The sequence below is a fragment of the Anastrepha obliqua genome, chromosome 3, assembly GCF_027943255.1.
Source record: "Anastrepha obliqua isolate idAnaObli1 chromosome 3, idAnaObli1_1.0, whole genome shotgun sequence".
Classification (NCBI taxonomy): Eukaryota; Metazoa; Arthropoda; class Insecta; order Diptera; family Tephritidae; genus Anastrepha; species Anastrepha obliqua.
In genome coordinates this window covers 69,598,452-69,619,152 of record NC_072894.1, presented here as the reverse complement: position 1 = coordinate 69,619,152, position 20,701 = coordinate 69,598,452, and the positions used below count along the sequence as shown (strand labels likewise).

Here is a 20,701-nt window from a genome sequence, read left to right as displayed (position 1 = left end):
CCTTATCCCAGAATTAAAGTTTGGCTCAAGAGAAAGCACGGGGAAGTAGATTAGTTCCTCATGCGCCAGGGGAAAAATTATCTTCACAGTGACGGACTCTATAACGCGGACCCAATCTGAGCTGGAGCAAAAAATTGCTCAAATGCTTGAATGAAACGTGGTGCATTAGGACAGTAACTGACGTTGAGCCTAATAAATCACGTCACCTTAGTAGCGGAGGGATCGATACTTTGGCGGTAGAAGGTTTAGTTCGGGTTAAAGTCTCACACTGACAGGGAAGGCTTTCGATGGTTTCTCCTCATAAAATACAAAAGCATTAACATTAATTTTCATTGTGAATTCATTCCGAACTAAAATAGATAGAGTACCGCATTTAAAAAAGTTATTCGTTCACGAATAAATGCAAATGGCAATTCCCACAATCCTATTTGTTATTCGAATCAAACAGACTATAGGCATTGCGTGAATAAAAATTAAGTATTTCGTGACACGGTATCCAGAAACGATGGTTATCGTCACCGATCAGCCGAAGACAACGGCTCAGCGTGTCTATAGTGCTCAACCACTAGAGGCAACGTTGACCTCTATCTTCTCTTTATGCCAAACTGATGACTTCGCTAAAACTCAGAAGTGACATTCCTCAGAAGAGCCAAAAGCATTTCAACCCCACAAACAACACCAACACCTGCAAGAACATCCAAATGCGTTTAAAGATAATGATTTGGAGCGTGTGTCTAAGTATACTGTGCATCCAACTAATGCTGAATGTTTTTACTTGCGTTTTCTGCTTATCAAAGTTAAAGGTTTAACATCGTTTGGAAACTTGAGAGCAGTCGCTGGACGTTTGTCAGCAACTTATTGACAAAGGTTTCTCAGATCAGCGGCGATGGGCTTTTTACTAACGGAACAAATACGTGTATAACTAGTCTCGATGAATACTTGCACGGTACTGCCGGATGCGCAAGAAATGTATAGAACGAAACGAAATATTCACGATTATTATCTCCACGAGGTATATGAGAAATATGGTGGTAGTTAAGGGTTAAATATGTCGGGTTTTATTGAAATAAACCACACCTAATGTAAAACGCAGAATTTCATATAGTCAGCGAAGCGAGTGAGGGTAAGCTAGTATTTAAAAAAACAAAACAAAAAAACATTCCGAAAAAATATTTTTTAAGAGCACATTTTATACTAAACAAATAAAGTTAAACATATGTTAAATATTAAAAAGAACCGAAGCTGTTTCCCTTTGAGAACTCTACCGCAATTTTTAACATTGAATAAGTCTCGGAATTATTTAACTTTTTTCAAAAAATTTTCACTTTACTTTTTATTACGAGTATACTGAAACCCACAAATAAATCAATTTTTAGAATTGTCCAAACATATTGGGTATGGGAATAAGTTTCCGTCCTTTCTTAGCTAAAGCTACGAATTATTTAAACAATTAACTAATAAAGGGTGATATTTTAGCTATTATCTTTTTACACAGTTGGTTTAAACAGCTGACGCACGTTTCGTGTTTTGTTTCACTGTCAAACATCTTCAGTTTGGTCTATAATTTAACCATGAATCGTCTTACAAACGAACAACGCTTGCATCAAATCATTGAATTTTATTATAAAAATGCGTGTTCTGTTAAGAAAGTTTAAAGTCGAAAAACTGTGTTCAGCGACGAAGCTCATTTTTGAATCAATGGGTACGTAAATAAGCAGAATTGTCGATATTGAAGTGTAAATCAGCCAGAAGAATTGCAAGAGCTACCAATGTATCCAGAAAAGGTCACAGTTTGGTGCGGTTTATGGGCTGGAGGTATCATTGGAACGTACTTCTTCAAAGATGCTGCGAATCGTAACGTAACTGTGAATGGCGAGCGCTACCGTGAAATGATATCCAACTTTTTTTTGCCCAAAATGTAAGAGCTTGACTTGCATGACATGTGGTTTCAGCAAGACGGTGCCACATGCCACACAGCACGCGTAACAATGGACTTGTTGAGAGGCGAGTTCAGTGAACATTTTATTTCACGTTCGGGACCTGTCAATTGGCCACCCAGATCGTGCGATATAACGCCTTTAGACTATTTTTTGTGGGGCTATGTTAAAGCTCATGTCTATTCAGACAAGCCTGCTTCAATTAACGCATTGGAAGACAACATTTATATATGAGATACCGGCCAAAACATTGGAAAGAGTATGCCAAAATTGGACTAAGCGGATGAACCATTTGAAGCGCAGTCGCGGTCAACATTTGCATGAAATAATCTTCAAACATTAAATTATATGGATTGCACTATCGATTAAAGTAAAAATTTCATGCATTTTTCTGAATTTTACGTGTGTTTTTTTGAAAAACTTTCCTATAGCTCTAAAAAATCACCCTATACATGATATTATGTGAAGTGTATGCCATTGAAAGTTACAACTTTACTCCATCATTAAGGCAACATACGGATTCCTCTGACAAAAAATTCGAGTGCTTTTGACTTCATCCATTCATTGAGCCAGTTTACGATGCTCTCGTAAGAATTGAATCGCTCTCCAATAAACGCTGACTGCATTTATCGGAACAGATGGTAATCCAAAGACGCAATGTCTGGGGAATACGGCGGGTGGAGCAAGATTTCCCAATTCAGTCCCTCTAAATATTTCTGGACCGATTTAGCAACGTGTGGCCTGGCTTTGTCATGCAGCAAAATCATTTTGTCATGTCTACCGTCCCGTTCCGGCCGCTTTTTTTTTTTGAGAGCTGGATTCAAATGCATTAACTGCAGTCGGTAACGATCTCCACTGATGGTTGCAGATGGTTTAAGAATTTCATAATTGATGGCACCTTTCTGATCCCACCAGATGCACAACATAACCTTTGAGGAATGGATTTTTTTGTTTCGCTGTCGATAGACTTAGTTAACCCTGTTATCATAATAGATCCATTTTTCATCGCCAGTGACGATGCGATGCCGAAAACTTTTTCTTTTCTGCCGTTCAAGAATCATATCACACGTCACCAAACGTCTCTCGACATCCCTCTCTTTCAATTGATGTGATACCCAGGTTAGTTGCTTTCTCGACCATTCCCATCGCGTGCAAATCTTTATCGACGGTTGATCTGTCAACATCCAACTCTTAGACATATCATTAAGGGTTCGACATGCGTCTTCTTACAATTATGGTTGTAGTTGAGTAGCTTCGAATTTTTCCGTGCCCATTGCGATCTTTATCACTCACGTCGAAATTGCCACTCTTGAAGCGTCAAACCATTCTTTACAAATTGTATTTTATGGAGCGTCATTACCGTAAATATTAATAAATGTGCAACACGTGGGACGAACGTAGACATTTTGACGTCAGATAAAAAAGGATCTTTTACTTTACGCTTCAAACAAATGTGAGACCTCACATATACACCTTCAAATCACCAGTATACTCGTATTACTAGAAACAGAACATTTGGTGAAGCGAGTGCCAGCATATGGTACACAGCTCCTTTGTATTAACTAATTTGACAGGAATGCTAGATTAGCTTCTAACAGCAGATGAAATTTCATTTTTGGGCAACACACGATGAATGATATTGGCCACACGGCCGAGAGATTGAGAGCTATGCATAATTTCTGTAGAAGATGTAGAGATGAGAAAAACGTAGAGTCCATTCAGATTTCTTAGGAACCACATGTAGGGATTATTTTGGGGAAATCTTTCCTGGATACCGCAATGGCTTTCAGTTGTCAACAAGTGAACTCTAAGAGCAGCCTACCTAACCTAACCTTTGTAAAATGCAAATTATTAAAAACTTCCCGGAGCAACCACCAGGTGTCACTCAAAGTCAAGTGATTTGAGTTCTGTTCTGCCATATCTGTGATTAATATTTACTACCAAACCATCAAAATTTTATAGCCATTACTTAACGTTTAAGCAGTATTAAGTAATAAAAGTTACGCCGTAGTTTGAAACAACGAGTTGGTATTAAATTTTGCGTTAAAAATGCAATGGTCCCAAAACCTTAAAAATATTGGGAAACTGTTTCGGTAATGATACTCTAAAGAAAACAGTTCGCGAATGGCATAAACGCTTCAGAAGAGATCGTTAGTTTATCCAGGGTGACGGCGGCAGGCTGTCGCCATCGAAAGCTGTTGAAAAAATCAATATGAGATGCATTGATCAATAACCGCAAATTAACCATCATAGAGCTGACAAAGGACTTGAACATTGCTTATGGATCAGTTCAGGACAGTAGTTGATAATTTGGGTATGTGCCAAAAGAAGTGATAGAAAAATCGAAGACGGCTCTGATAGCTATTCCGAAAATAGAGTTCCAGGAATGTTTCGAAAACTGGATCAAATGTTTCCATAAGTGCGTTACAGTCGATGGGTAGTACTTTGAAGGCGATAATATCACTTTTGAGGAATAAACTTGTGTTTGAATTTTCTGAATGTATTCCGGGAACATTTCGTTCGAGGTGATATGTTTAAATATGACCAAATGGTTGAATATTTTACATTATTAGTAACTGGTAATACTATTACCAATTAATGAAGAAAATAAAATCGAGAATCTGATTTATATGTATATGTATGTCAAATATATTTATGTATATAAATACTATGTACATACTTAGTATTTTCGAACTTACCTTGCTCACAAGCATATCTTCCGCTTCGAAATGGCGTCCAAACATTTTCGGTGATTCACCAGGAATCGGTTCAATTTTTATGCAAATCTCTTGTCCTTTCCGTGCGCTCTCTATTTGCTTATGATTCGATTCAATTGACGTAACAACACCAATGTCAACAAACTGTTAAGGAATAGTAAAAAAAGAAAATATTTTTGAGTTTTCAAGTTGCAACCACCATTTATTTTTTATTTTTTAATACCTTATATACAGAGTCTTTTAAAAGATGCACCTAGAAGTTATTTTAAAATAAAACATGTAAAAATTTAATTTTTTCCAGAATTCATCATTTTTATTCAAAATACGGCTCTTATCAATTACACCCAATTTGGGTCGAACTTTTTAGTTTCTTTTCTATAACTCACTTAAATTAATTTTTTCATTTACATATGTTCTGACTAAATAAATTTCTTAAGAGAAAAAATAGATATTATTATAAATAAATAATAAATATTATTATAAATAAATAAAAATAAAGAAAAAACATAGCCATTTAGCTGATTTTTTCATGTAAAGGCCAAAAATGGTGATATTTTGAAATTGGGGGACATCAGAATTCGTTTTAGAGGTATGACTCCTTCGGCAAAGTTTCTTATTTTGATCCCTAGAATACGATTTTCACAGAGCAATGAGCGATTTTTAAATCGACCCGCCCTAATGCACAAGATGCACATCACTCTCTATACAAAACACAAGCTCGGTACTATTTTTCCATCGGAATTATACAACATATTATATTTATTGTAATCGTTCGCATCCGACCTGCAAAACAACACCCGAAATTTGTTATATTTCAAATTTTTTGCCTCTCTGATAAACGATGAAAATTGTGAATAGTAGCAGATTCCAAGCCTGCCAGACATCGCGTTCTGTGAAGAGCAGAATAGTGTTAGAGAAAGTGTTTAATACTCTTCACTTCCTCAGCGTTGCTACAGCTACATTAGAAGTCATTAGAGAGAAACTCTATACGCTTCTCATGTATTCCCATTAAGCAGTGCCCGACGATGATGTCAACCACTGTACTAATAGAAGGTCGGTGTAGATTGATGAGGGATTCTGTGGAGTCCAGACTAGCTACCATATATGTAGGCTCCGTGGCCTGCGCGATATAGGCCGCCCTGATATGGGGAACGGGATTCCCACTTACTGGGCAGAGTTGAGTGATTTAAGATCAGATTCGTTTCATGCTAGCTCACACGCGATACAATTTCAAGGAACGTTTTCTTTAAATTTATTTGGCACTTTGGAAAAAAATTTTGTGCACTGTAAAGATTTTATGAGAGCTCAGCTGTCAGACTAGACAGTGATCGGTTGTGCTACAACGGACAAATCGCTGACCTCCAATGCAGTCTCGTTGATAACTACTAACTCAACTTGAAATATTTACACTGCAGTGGTCAGACAGCCGTAGACTATTTGAAACCGATATTTGCAAATTAGTCCAGCTCACGTTAGTCGTAATATTATTGCGAAAAATCTTAAAATAAATTTATACATAATACATTTTACAATTCCAGTGAACAAAACTGCAATTTTTGGTGATGAGGCGCCCTAATGTATATAGTGTGTGTTTATGAGCTAAGTACTTAAAAACAGGATGTTGCTATTCCCACACTTCCTGTGAAATAAGGACCAACTTAAAAGTTAACAGTGAACTATTAAATAACTTTAGTTAACTGCTCCCCAACAGTTACATATGCATACATACATACGTATATGTTTTAAGCATTTTTCAGAAAGTGTGTTTCATAAAAACTAACAATTTAAAATGTTCAATTTTTTTGAGATGAGCAAAAGTTGATCCCGCCCAATAAATGCCTTCTGTGAAGTGCATGTAAGTTAATAAACGCAAATTGCATTTTGAAGCGCAGCTGCAGATTTGTGCCTACAGCCTACAGAATGCTCAGAGCACATTTCTTTTTGAAGTGGACATTTTCATATACAATTTACATACTCTTGCATACATACATTTAAGTGCGCCCCCACACATCCAGCATACGCACATTCAATTCCCACACATGACTAAAATATCACGCGCGCACACTCACGCCTGTACCCATATACATATATACCTATGTATGTATGTGCATTCGTATATGTAGAATTGGTTACTGAAAAATGTTGTCTCTGCCTTCATTCATTAAATTCTTATTTTATATTTTTATTTGTTGACCCAAAAGTTTGGAATCAATATAATTTTGTTTCCTTTCCATCTATTTTTTAGCCAAAACCGAATGAATGTAGTACTGTATGTACACATGTATGTATGTAAAGCACTGGCTTGTGTAAATTGGCTTACCACGTACCCTGAAGAGAAATTAACTGGTTGAAGTTATTCAGCTGGAAGTGTAAGTACTGCAAATCGAATTATGGTCGTTTGGAAAATATGAAACAACTGATTTTTTATAATTTTTTTCTGGCCAGTATGGCGCATTCTATCCATAAGAAACAAGCGGATTTTTTTTTATAGAGAATCAAGGTCAAAATTGTAATGAGATTTTTAGCAAGTTTCAAACTTGCAAATTGTTATAAAAAATTTAATAAAATATGAAAGCATCTAATTAGTTGAGATGTAAAGTTTGTGGCATTTTTTTATTTTTTTGTTTGAAAACGGTATTCAAATGGTTTTTGCTAGAGAACGAGTTATACTCTAATATAGGGTTATTCAATAGGAGCGCTTCAACTTTTTTCCGATAGGGAGAGCGAACGACGCAATATTTTTTGTTTTTCGCTTGTCATTTGTAAACTTCATTAGTATACATTTCATCATGTAACGCTACACACTTGAGCAACGATTGCAAATCGTGCAAATTTTTTTATGAAAATAATCGTTCTGTTGCTGCTACTTTAAGAGCAATACGGCCATTTTACGGTCCATTTAACAAGCCGTCCCGTTTTGGGGTTATGTGAAGTCATTGGTCTACAGTAACAAGCCGGCGACGATTTGTGAGCTCAGAGCCAATATTGAACGAGGCCGATTTATGCAAAAGAGTGGTCGATAATTGGGTTCAACGATTGGACTTCGTAAAACGTGCACGCGGTGGTCATGCAAAAGAAATCGAATTTCATACTTAAATGTATATGTTCAAACTCGATAGTAAAAAAAAAATTAGTTAAAAAAGTCAAACCGTTTGTGCTTTATTCAAAAAAGTTCAAAAGTTGAAGCGCTCTTACTGAAAACCCCTTTATAAAAATAATGAACATTTAGCGGGTGAGTATGTATAACACAAATATGGTCAAAAATTGACTGTCTACCCAAATATGCCGTTGACTTTCTTCCTCTTATTTTGGGATGTCTACTACAAATATAATCTTTGTGTTTGAAGGAAGTTTCTTATTTCTCGAAAATAGTTTATACATGGATTTCTTCACGACTTAAGTATAGAATTGTTAAAAAAACATAATAATAAAAAATTTAAAAAAGTTCAACGAGATTATTTACTCTCCCATGCATTGGTTCTCTCCCGCATATCCTCCTTTCGTTTCAAACTCTACCATTCCCGCTCAGTCAACTGAGACGCGCGTAGTAAAAAATGGTCCAGGACGTATGTCGCAAACAAAATTTACAACCTACGGAGTGTTTTCATAACAGAAATACTAGCGCATATTTGGCATTAATTCTACAAACGATCACAAAGTTTCTAGTGTATTTCTGCTGTTAAAAAGGCATCTCATATACATTCGGAGGCGTTATTAGACCGTACAGCAGTTGTGGGCCAACAACAAAATAAACTCCAAATTGCATATGAAATATGGCCGAATCATTTTCAAGGATGTGTTCGGGACGTACCTTACCAGATTATGACAAACCATCTTAATAACTGTCATTGGGAAACATAAAACGCAAAAAAGGGCTTTAATGTATTTTTTAAAGCTTCGATGGCTGTCAAAAGCATGGGAATTGAGTTAAAATAAGTATGAAGAGCTGCTCTTACGAGAAAGAGTTCACTTGGCGGCCAGAGAGGTTTATCGTGATTTTGTATCGCTAATTTCCCATGAACCATCTTGACCTTTTGAATACTCCCGCTCACTCATCTCTAGAGCTCTTGCAGAAACCGTGATACATTTAACTACAGATCTCTGGCCAATGGGTCACGGAATTTCAAATAAAAACTTTAATTCATTCTAAGTTATAAGCCGATAAGTGGGAGTCTCTCATTAAGCTCGTCGGATCACCCTTTTTTAATTTGTAAGCAGTCTAACTTAAAAAGTGAGAGATAGTGCACAAAGCTATTATAATTTTGTTCACATAACGGTTGCATGCAACAGACTTTCCGGGAAATTTTTCACCCCAACTTTTAATAGTGCTCTCGAAAGCTTGTCCAAATTCAGTTTCCCTCTGGATGGGAAGTGTATAAAATATTGTTCGGAATAGACCTATAAGAAAGAAGTAGAAAAAACTAAGAGAATCTCATGAAGAAGTTTCTGCGAAAGATGCCATAAGTCCACCAGTTTCAAACGAATTTTATCGAGAAAATTCACGTTCATGGGCTACTTGAGAGATGAGTCGGAATGTTGCCTGAATTGGGAGTCACTACAGTTACTACCTATATTCGGACAAATCCAGTTTCTAGTAACAATAGTTGAGGAAGCACAGCCATCCCGTTTCACACCCATAACTAAATAAGATAAATACCACCTAACTTGGGCATTTGGCTCCTTTCAAGTCACCTAAACCCTACGGTGTCATACCTACACAACTGCAGAAGCCTATCGTGTCGCTGGCACGCTTCTTTAAAAACAAATCAGTAGAATCTGCCATGCATATGATTATTAAAGATAAAGAGGAGTGCCTAGATCAGAAAGAGTTTGTACTCGTATTAGGTGTCTCCCTCGACATTGACTTGGCAAAATCCTCCCGGAGGCAATCATTAAGTCTCTGAATAAACTAGGGTTTGGAACTGACCTTCTCAGGTTATATAAAGAATGGTCGTGGTATGGTGGGGCGGCATTCCTCTTCGCCGTCCGATGTTCTCAGCTTTGCTCTGCCGTTGTCGTTGTCAAGGACTTGCTGGAGAAGTTGGAAAGAAGGGTCTACATGACACTTATTGTTAGAGGGAAGTGTTAGGATACGCTATACAAATGGATGTCTAAACGCAGTTGTCAATTGGGCCACAAATTGAGCCTATCCGTAAATCCTCAAAAGGCGGAGCTCATCCGATTCACGACGATCAACTCCTTCAATAGCGTGCGCTCCGTTGGTACATTATGAAAAGGTGAACTACCTGGAATCTATGCCTGCAGTTGTATTTTAGCTGTATAATACTATTACAAAACCAATTATATTGTATGGAGCTGTTGTCTAAACTTTACAAAAATGTGTATACAGGTTCCGGGACTCGAACGTGCCCAAATGTGGCTTGCAGGTATTTTGGCCCACTCGCGGACAATGGCCTTTTTCAGCGTCTCGAGACTGGTGAATCTTTTAGTTCAGACCTTTGCAGGAAAATGGCCGCTTTCGGCCAAACGAAGCAACTCCGCCGCTCTCTCAAGTCTGACTTGTTGCTGCTTTGGCCTTTTGAATCTTTTTCAGTATGCGGCGGATGCTACGGTCAGATATTTTCAGTTCTCCAGTTTCAGTTATTCTCTCCCTCCATAACGTTTCGCGATGCTACCAGTATCATTGTAACGAGTAATGGTGCGATCAACAAAACCTTTATTTACTTTAAGGTGCTCGAGCTCACGAGCAATCGCTGGTTGTGATTTTCCAGCCAAATGTAATCACACTGTTTGAAATCCATTACTGACTTTCTTTTCTCACATTTACTCTGGACAAAATGCTTCCGCGCACTTGTAAACAATACTCTGGACTGTCATTTAGCCAACTGTGCACGGGCATCAGCTGCGCGAGCGGTCTGAAGTTGGTTACACTTCGAGTGCCGAACGCTGTAAAATTTGATCCGGTCAAAATTTAGCACTTTCTTACTTGTTTCATATAGATTTACGATGTAAATTATTTATTAATAAATTTTTTTAAATGGAAGACAAATATAAAATAAATTTATAAGCTTCTTGATTTCAGATAGAAACTATGGTCACAAACAGCTAAATCTTATGGTGACCTCCGATTTTTTAAAAAAGAAATACACACACCTTAGCTAAATATATGTACTTAAAGCCTCAATAAATTATAAGCCTTCGCGAATCGAAAATTCGCAATAGAAAAGTTCACTTCATATTAGAATAGAATCAGTACTCTTTACAGTTGAGGCTCTTAAATATTATCCAAACCCATATCTGCCAGCACACAAATTAACCTATCAAATTCAATTTAATTAATTTCCCTACAGGGAAGGTAGAACAATGCCTATGGTTGTGAATATTTGTGTATTCTTAAGCGGTCGCGTTCATAGACCGGATGTCTTCTATTTTCGAAATTCATTCACACTCAACAACTGTATTTAATACGGAGAAACTACAAAACGGTCAGCAATAAAATTAAAAGCAACACGAAAACAATAAAGAATTTGTGACTCAACGCTATGTTGGAAATATTTGAGAATTTCTTTTTGGTTTAGCTATCAATAAAATTTATTGGCGTTTAACGATTACTAACGATGTTCCCCCGTCGACAAATACACACGCACCACGTGTGATTATAAATTTTGACATTTTTTTAATTTAATTTTAAATAATTTTCAATAAAAAAATAGTTTTTAACAAAAGGCATCCATGTGCATCAAAGTTCCAAACTTTGTACGAAATGGAGAAAAATTCTCAACTTTTTAATCAGAATTTTTAGAAAACTTTTGAGTATGCAGTTTTACAGCCCATTCAACTGTAGTACAATAAAAATGTTCAAAAAATGTGTGGTAATTTTTAACATTTTTTTCCGTTGGTGATGTTAAGCATTTTCTGTCATATATATATTGAGTGCACAAAAACTTGATTCTCCACCAACGGTCACTTGAAAACGCGTAAAGTCAACCAAATGAAGCAACAAAATCGAAAGCCTTAAAATTTCGTACATACATACATATAAACACATTCATATGTACTTATATCCATACGTAGCTTACCTTTTTTCTTATTCACAAATTCATTCATGGAGTTGTTTTTGTCAACAGGAAATACTAAATTAAGCCAAAACCTCTCAGAATTTGTGAATGAAAACGAATGAGAGGAAGTAAAGGTTGCATTTGCCATTTTCAGAGCAGGCAATTCAGCCACCAAGATGAGACAAAAGGAAGGATTGAAAGCGTTTATCCGACGGAAATAAAATCAAATAGAGAGGGGAAAAGAAATAAAATAATATAATTGAAAACACTATACAACAAAAAACAATAATTTGCGAAAGCCATTTCAGATATCAGAAAGGGCACAAAATCAATTGTTATTTTTATTCACTTGGGCAGCTCTAAACTTTCTACAACTTTATAAACTTGAAAGACGAAGACTATCAAAGAATTTGCAAAGAAAAATGCTAAAGAAGATAAAACTTTGGCTTACTTAAAAAGATGATGCACACACAGCACAAATAAAGCCGTGTCAGTTAGCGAATTACAGGAAATTACCCTGCAGTAAATGTTGGGGCATTCTTAATAAATGTTAAATTTTATACTAAAAAATGAGTTTCGACAATACAATTTTAACACTCTGTCACCTATCAACAAGACTTTCTTATGTTATACAGGGCACTACTAGCGTTACACAGGATGCGTAAGTTATTTTGACAGCAACAGCTCTTTCCCGCAGAAGCCTTGACAGAAAAGCAATATCATATTTCCGCGAAATGAAATGAATCGCTTTACGCTTGGGAAACATTGGGAAATATTGAAAACTTATTTCCAAAGTCAATGTTGAGTACTCCCAGCAATGCATTTCTTGCAAAGAAGTCAAAACCATATTTTCTAACAAAACGCACTTTCTACTCGGCGGCTATGTTAACCAGTTAACAAACAAACCTGGTGTACTTAGAGATCGGAAAATTCTTACGTTGTTGTTGAAAGGCCAAAGCAGGCTCAGAGAGCAACGACTTGATGCGGATTTTGGTGTGGTGGCATCATTGCGATTGACCCTTTTTCTTTAAAAATACTAATGGTACTTTTCCGCACCAAGTTCAATAATCGTGTTGTCGGCCGTGAAAGGCCGATGTCATACGAACAATCCATTAACATTTAAGGTCTTTAAGGCGAATATCGAGCGACATGCCATTCGTGAGGTAGAGCTGGAAATCGTCACCAAGGTCTTGGAAAACTGGATGAACAGAATGCGCTATTACGAAGCTAGCCAAGGCAGCCACTTCACTTCTATATTTAGACAGGTGACAACCCTATTCAAAAGTTTGAATTTTGTTAATTTATTTGATTATACATATATTCATTTTATTTTTTGAAGTAGCGAAACTGGCCTTCAAATAGCGTTTCAATCATTAAATCTGGTGCAGTTTTAAAGCAGATATGGAGCGATCACACAAAAATATATTAAAGAAATACATACATATGTACATGCATATATATTTCACACGAACACATCCAACAGACTACACATTCAGTCATTCGTTTTACAGATTGTGCGACTGAAACGTCGCCACTATGAAAATCTCCTCAATTTATGAATGAAGACGGCAAAATACTAGATGCAAAGCATGAATGGGCATTAGCGTATTGTATTTTAAAGCATATGGCAAATGTTATACAAAACAGAAATAGAAGAAAGAAAAAACCTTAAACCCAAAAATAACAACAATGCCAAAACTGTCGGCGACAAACAGCCGGTGCTGCACAAACAGAAGAGCAGAAGGCTAAGAATAATAAGAAAGTAATGAAAAATAAAACCGGAACAAGTAATTTTTATAAACCGTTCCGGAAGTAAAGCAGTCACATACGATGAGCGTTTGCATATACATACTTACATACAAGTATATACATATATGTCAATAGGCATTCAAACACCAACAAAACAGCAATCGAGCGAATGATTGTTGAAAGGGGCAGCTGCCAGGCAAACGCACACACATCTCCATCTTCATTCTACTCAATGCCGCCGCATGCGGCCTAAATTAAGATTATTTATATATTTTTTATTTAAACATACATATGCACATAACACTACTTCACGGTTGGAGTCGGAAGTAGTCGTTAAAAATACTTCCGTTTTGCATTTGCCTAATGCAAATATTCACTCGAAGCGGCACTAAGCAGCGTGTCGTGCAGTAATGCAAGTCATTTGGATTGAATAGAAGTTTTGAAGGCAACCACACTTGAAAGGATCATGTAATGAGATATGTACGGGACGGTATGTATGTATGTACAAAAGTATTTTTTTTTTCTGAAGAAGTGGGTTTCTGTTGGCTCTTCTTTTGTTTGGTTCTAGCATTTATCGTAGTATTTATGCAGCGGCACAAAAACGGATATTACATACAACATACATACATACATATGTAGGAACATGGTATTGGGTATTAAGTGCTCGATTGGCTGAAAAAATAACAACAAACGAGCAAATCTTGTAAAAACGAATTTAAACACGTTGAAAAACGATAAACATATTTAATTTCGAATTATGAATGGATATTGGTCATGAATAAAACATTTTCGGAACTTGTATGTACGAGGTTTGTTCAAAAAATATATCGAATTTTCAAATTTCGCGCGCTGCGTACATTCGACTTTCGATTATTATTATTTTTTTTTTTATGGTGATACACTCGTCTCGAAGATATTGGCTTATCCGGAAAGGAATTGCCGATTCTACATATAGACGGTTTAGATAATTGTTTTGAACAGCTTGTGAATATTTATTTTAATTTTTTGACTGTTATTAGCTGTCACTTTTAGCTTGCTTTAGAAAAAAAGTGCGCGTAATTTTGTTTATTTTTGTTTGTATGGCGTCAATTTTAATATGGAGCCCACAAAAAGAGCATTTTCGTCATATTTTACTTTATTATTTCCATAAAGGAAAAAGCGCAGAGAAGGTTGCTAAAAAGTTACGTGATTTGTATGGTGATAAAGCCTTAAAAAAGACACTGTCGAATTTGGTTTATCAAACTCCGTTCTGGAGATTTTTCACTTAAAGATGAGCCACGTTCAGGTCGGCCAAGTGATTTCGATGAACCGTTACCAAGGCTTTAATCGAATTGGATCATCATGTAACTTTGCGTGAGATTGGAGAGAATTAAATATACCAAAATCAATCGTTCATGAGCATATAAAGAGTCTTGGACTGGTAAAAAAGCTGGATATTTGAAAGAAATTCATTTCACAAACCGAATCAACGCTTGTGGTATGCATCTTAAAAGCAATGAAGTCGATCCGTTTTGAAGCGGATTATCACCGGTGATGAAAAATGGATTGTTTACAATAACGTCAATCGAAAGCGATCATGGTCCAAGAGAAGATTATGCTGTCAGTTTGGTGGGACTGAAAGGGTGTGGTATATTTTGAACTGCTTCAGAGGAACCAAACGATTAATTCGGATGTCTACTGCCAACAAGGTAGTAACAAGTAAAGGTGTCATATTTCATCAGGACAACGATAGACCGCATACATCTTTAGTCACTCGTCAAAACTGAGAGAGCTTGGCTGGGAGCTTTTGATGCATCCACCACACAGCCCTGACCTTGCAACGTCAGACTACCATTTGTTACGGTCTTTGCAGAACTCCTTAAATTGTAAAACTTTCGGCAATGAAGAGACTCCAAAGTCGCATTTGATTCAGTTTTTTGCAAATAAAGGCCAGAAGTTCTATGAGCGCGGAATAATAAATTTTCCGGAAAGATGGCAAAAGGTTATCGAACAAAATAAAAATGTATTTACTTTCTTTTAAAAAATCGGCAATTTCTCTCCGGACAACCCAATATGTTTTCGATATGGTTTTAGCAATATCGCATATTTAGTTTGTTTGTAAGAGGCACAAATAAGACAAGTGTTTTGCGTGTTCGGCGATTTTCTGCTATCGAAAAAAAAATCGATCAAAGAAGTTGCATCAAATTTTGTGTAAAAAATGAAAGTGCTCAAAAATAATTGAAAAGTTGACAGTAGCATACGGTGAGAGTACTCTAAGTCAAAACAATGTTTACAAATGGTACAAGCTTTTCACAGAAGGTCGAGAAGATGTGAATGACGACGCTCGCACTGGACGCCCCAGCACATCTACAACCGCTGAAAATGTTGAGAAAGTGAAGAAAATTGTTATGGAGAATCGTCGAATAACAATTAGAGAAGTTGCTGAGGATGTCAAAATATCGGTTGGCTCATGCCATGCAACCTTTTCGGAAATTTTGGACATGAAATTCGTTCCAAAATTGCTGAAATTTTACCAAACAACGTCGCATGGGCATCGCTCAGGAATTGTTGTATGACGTCAACCATGCTCCAGATTTGCTTAAAAGGGTCAAAACTGGTGAGGACTCATGGGTATATATGTAGTTATGACATCGAAACGAAAGTCCAATCATCCTAATGGAAGAGTCCCGGAGAGCCAAGAGTCGATAGCATAAAATCGTCGAACAAGCAAAACATTTGTCTTATTTATGCCTCTCACAAACAAACTAAATATGGTATATAGGTAAAACCGCGAACTTATCTTCGATATAAAAATAATAATAATCGAAAGTCGAATGTACGTAGCACACGAAATTTTAAAATTCGCCTTATTTTTTGAACACACCTCGTACACATGTACATATGTAACTTTTTCCATGCGTTTAAAAGCACTTATTTTCGAAATTACTGTTTTCCTTCTACGTGAACCAAGGCTTCTTAGGAGCCATTTGAATGAATTCAAAAGATCCAGCTCTGAAAGTATTTGATGTGAGAAATGGTGAATATAATTATATAATATCAATATGAAGCAAAGAAAGGAGAGGGTGGCTCCAGGAGATATGCCAAAGCCGAGAGTCAATCTGGATCTTCATCCAAAGAAGATCATGATATGCGTTTGATGGGACTGGGAGGAGGGCATGGTGGGCTGACAAATGCTCGAAAATAATGCCACGGTCAGCAAGGAGCTCTATATTGCTCAGCTAAATCGAATGAGTGAGACTATTCGACTGAAAAGATCTGATCGATATGGGCAAAGCATACGACAACGCCAAACCCCATGACCTTCGATAACAAAGAGGTCTTTAAAAACTGGATCAACAACTCCTTTGGCACCAGACCAAATTGGTCGAGAGGAGGGAAGAGGTTGTAAACAGCAATAATATAACATATTTATAATTGATATAACATATAAATAATAACAGTATATACTTGATTGACTTATTGATATAATTATTGTTTTTTGTTTAAATAAAAGTCTTCGCTAAAAACGTTACGAAATTATTCCCCTACTTAATATTTCGATTTGTTGATATTTAAATATTAAAGTTAAATATTACATATCGCACCCTAAATACAAAAGGGTCACAACTCAAAATTTTCCACACTCGAGATTGACTTGTTTACAGTAGCACAGAAAACAAACTATGTGACATATCACACTGAAATTTGCCATGTAAGCTTATAACAGTCCTACCAAAAAACAAAAAAATTATTTTTGCCATATGTCATCCGCGGACCGTTTTATTGATAACGTCTCGTTCATATTTGAGCAGAAGGGACATTTTGAGTTGTGACCCTTTTGTATTTAGAGTGCAATATGTTCACTTGTGTTCACAAAAATAGCAACGCAACAAGTTGCTAAGTTTTAACATTTATTTTTATTTTTTTTTTTTATAAAAAGATAGTTCATACTACAATAAACACCCTCCAACTCAAAGCTTCATAATTTTTACAAAATTTTCTAACAAAATTTTCATTGAAATTTTAAACTTTTCAGTCATAATTTAAAAAAAATTCTGGGTGCGCAGCTTTTTAGGCCATTAAATTTTGGTATATAATTGTGCCAGTTTAAATTGGCTCAAAATTCGCACTCATTCAAATTTTTTTTACAGTGATTTTCATTTTGCGTAAAATTTGATGTGATCTATGAGCCACTTCAAATTTGCACTTTATTATATGCAACTAATAGATATAACAGAATATTTGGATATAACACTTAAATTATAGCCGTAGCCGAATGGGTTGGTGTGTGACTACCATTCGGAATTCACAGAAAATGAAAAAGCTCCTCATAAAAATATCTGCCGTTCGAAGTCGGCTTTAAACTGTAGGTCCCTCCATTTGTGGAACAACATCAAGACGCACACCACAAATAGGAGGAGGAGCTCGGCCAAACACCCAAAAAGGGTGTACGCGCCAATTGTATATATATGTATATTTATATAAAAATAAATTTAAAATAAATAAATAAATAAAATTAAAAAAATATAAATAAAAAATATATAAAAAAATAAATAAATAAATAAAATTAAAAAAAATATAAATAAAAAATATATAAATTAATAATAAAAAAACAATTAAATACAATAATAAAACTAAAAAAAAATAAATACAATAAAAAAGCTAAAATAAATTATTCTAAAACAGGCATACTTAATTTTATTTTATTGTTAGTAACTACTAAAAGAATATCTGTGCATGGAAAACATAATCTTCTTAAACGTATGTATGTATTATATTCACTCATGTCTCTTTTGGCATTTAAATGCATTATTTTAAAGTGTACACGCGGACAACCTTTTAGTGACAAGAGGAAGTAGACAACCTTTTGTATACACAGACAACGAAGAAGAAGAGCAACCAAACGAAGGATTTTAGCAACAGATGCAGACAGGCACTGCTTTAAAACGGCGGCTAATTATTGCCATATACCGAGTCGGCACGTTCATGAATTCAATCAGTGAACGTGTGGAAGACAAAAATACGAACAGGTTCAAGCAGAAAGGACGCTATCGTTTGCAGTTTAAACTCAAAACATGATTTCCCCTCTTCCAATCACTTTTAACAGACGACAGTCTTATGCAAACATACATACGTATTCGGTTTATTCAGGTGTCAAATTGCTGTTGTCAATGTGCCATTTAGTTCAGTTCAAATGGCAATACACCAACAAACCAAAAAGGGCAGAGCCTAAGGACAATTTAACCTTTGAAGTAGAAATGATAAAGGTTCCAGCTGAACTGTAAGTCAACGATCATCGGTCCCCAAAAAATAACTAAGTATGTTCATACTCCAAGCACATATGTATGTATGTATGCCAGCGCTTTGCCTTAATGATATTTGGTGTCAATTTACCGTATTGTGCTTCTTATTACCTCCATGAAGGTGTCTGTAGGTGAATTTGTTATTTTTGGGTGAGAAAGGTGTCATTGTCACGCTATCTGTCGCAACTAAGGTTATAACCCCGAGGAATATCGGTATATGTATGAGTATGTACGGCCACTATCTATTTGTGTATAAGTTATGTATGTATGTAAATGGTAGTAAACTGCTTTTCCCCTCTCAATGTAAGCCCTTTGAATTCGGAAGTGGAAGTGGTTTATTTGGCCGCTTCATTGGCACGGCAGCTGGATAAAAGCTAATTAGTGTGGGTATTTTGAGTGGTTGCAAGTTTAAATTTGCTGGGAAAGTAGCGTATTAATCAGGAAACGAAATGCGGTTTTAAAACATAGTATTTTTTATAAAAAGCATATTTCGAAAAACTGGATTATTTTAAATAAAGGCACTGTGGTTTTTTATTTTTTTGTAGATACCCAGTGGCAATATTTTAATAATTTTATGGCCAATGAATTAGCTAGTGTGCCCTAACCAGCTCAAAATGGCTTTTCCAGCCAAAGTGCATCTCATCTGCATTTTTTTTAGTAATTGTGAGGCTTGGACCTTTCATTATGTTCCTAATTATATCTCAACCTTTTCGGATTTTGATCTTTCTGGGGTCAAACAAGTATTCCAAATGCTAGTAAAAAGCTACTTTCTATGTAACAAACCCAAAAAATTATACTTCGTAAATATTTGTTATTTTATAATAGTTTCAAAGTATTAATTTCGTTAAAATTCAATTTTAACTTGTATATGTTTTTAGCACTTAAATGGTTTCTTATGTTGATAATCTAATTGTACTACACTTTTTAATCTTAAATATTTTAAATTTATATTTCAGTTTTAAATTAATATCTTAAATCTCTGTTCGGAATTTTGTTAGACAGTAATGAGTAAATAAATAAATATTATAAATAAACTGAAACAAGAACATTTAGAGTAGACTGAAGCTGGTTATGAAGACCGAACGTTCGCAAAACAGGTAATGGCATCACTTTTTGGGATACAATGATTGATTATTTTGAAAATAGCCGAAATGGCTACCATTCGGAGAACGTAGGTTCGGATCTCCGCAAAACACCAAAATAAGGAAAATGTTTTTTTCTAATAGCGGTCGCCCCTCGGCAGGCATTGGTAAACCACCGAGTGTATTTCCGCCATGAAAAAGCTCCTCATAAAAAACCATTTGCCGTACGAAGTCCGCTTAAAACTGTTAAAACTGTAGGCCCCTCTATTTCTAGAACAACAGCAAGACTCACTTCACAAATTGGAGGAGGAGCTCGGCCAAGCACATAAAAAGTGTGTAATCTTACATTGTTTATATGTAAGAAAAGAGAAAAAAACATATTTTTGATCAAGACAATGCACGTATTCACTCAAATGTATACATATTAGTATAGAAGGGCTTGCATTTTCGCCCTTATCAAAGAAAAACTTTAAAATGTACCGAATTTTCTCAGTGTTGAATTCCATTAGCACTCTTCAACACACAACTGAATGGAACAAACAGAAAACAGCAAAAGAGTTTTTTTTAGTGTGCATCACTTTAACAACGAGCATAAACTTTAAATTGTTTGATCAATACTTTACGAGATATCGATTACAACTGCCATCTACCGAGAAAATAATGGATTTCTTTTTCCCCAAACTAATATTTTGACTATGGCTAACTTTAAAGAATTAAACTACAATTCGCATGAACTCTCAACATACAGATCAGATTTAGCTCGCTCCGACTACTACCTGTACTTAAACTTGCAGCAAATCGCTTCTGGGAAATCATTACAGAGATGGTATAAAATGATTGAAGAATCAATGAAATAAATGTATTGAAGTTGAAAGAAATTAACAGTCTAAGGGCTGGTATTCTATCACCTCAGTA

General features: G+C 35.8%; 1 protein-coding gene across 1 annotated transcript in view; it reads right to left on the bottom strand.

Moving 5' to 3' along the window:
* LOC129242903 (eukaryotic translation initiation factor 5B) overlaps nt 1–20,701 on the bottom strand; it is a 149,556-nt gene that overhangs the window by 11,690 nt on the left and 117,165 nt on the right. The window contains exon 8 of the mRNA XM_054879819.1: nt 4,637–4,798. Coding sequence (XP_054735794.1) covers nt 4,637–4,798 — 162 coding nt within the window. The remainder of the gene's footprint in view (nt 1–4,636; nt 4,799–20,701) is intronic.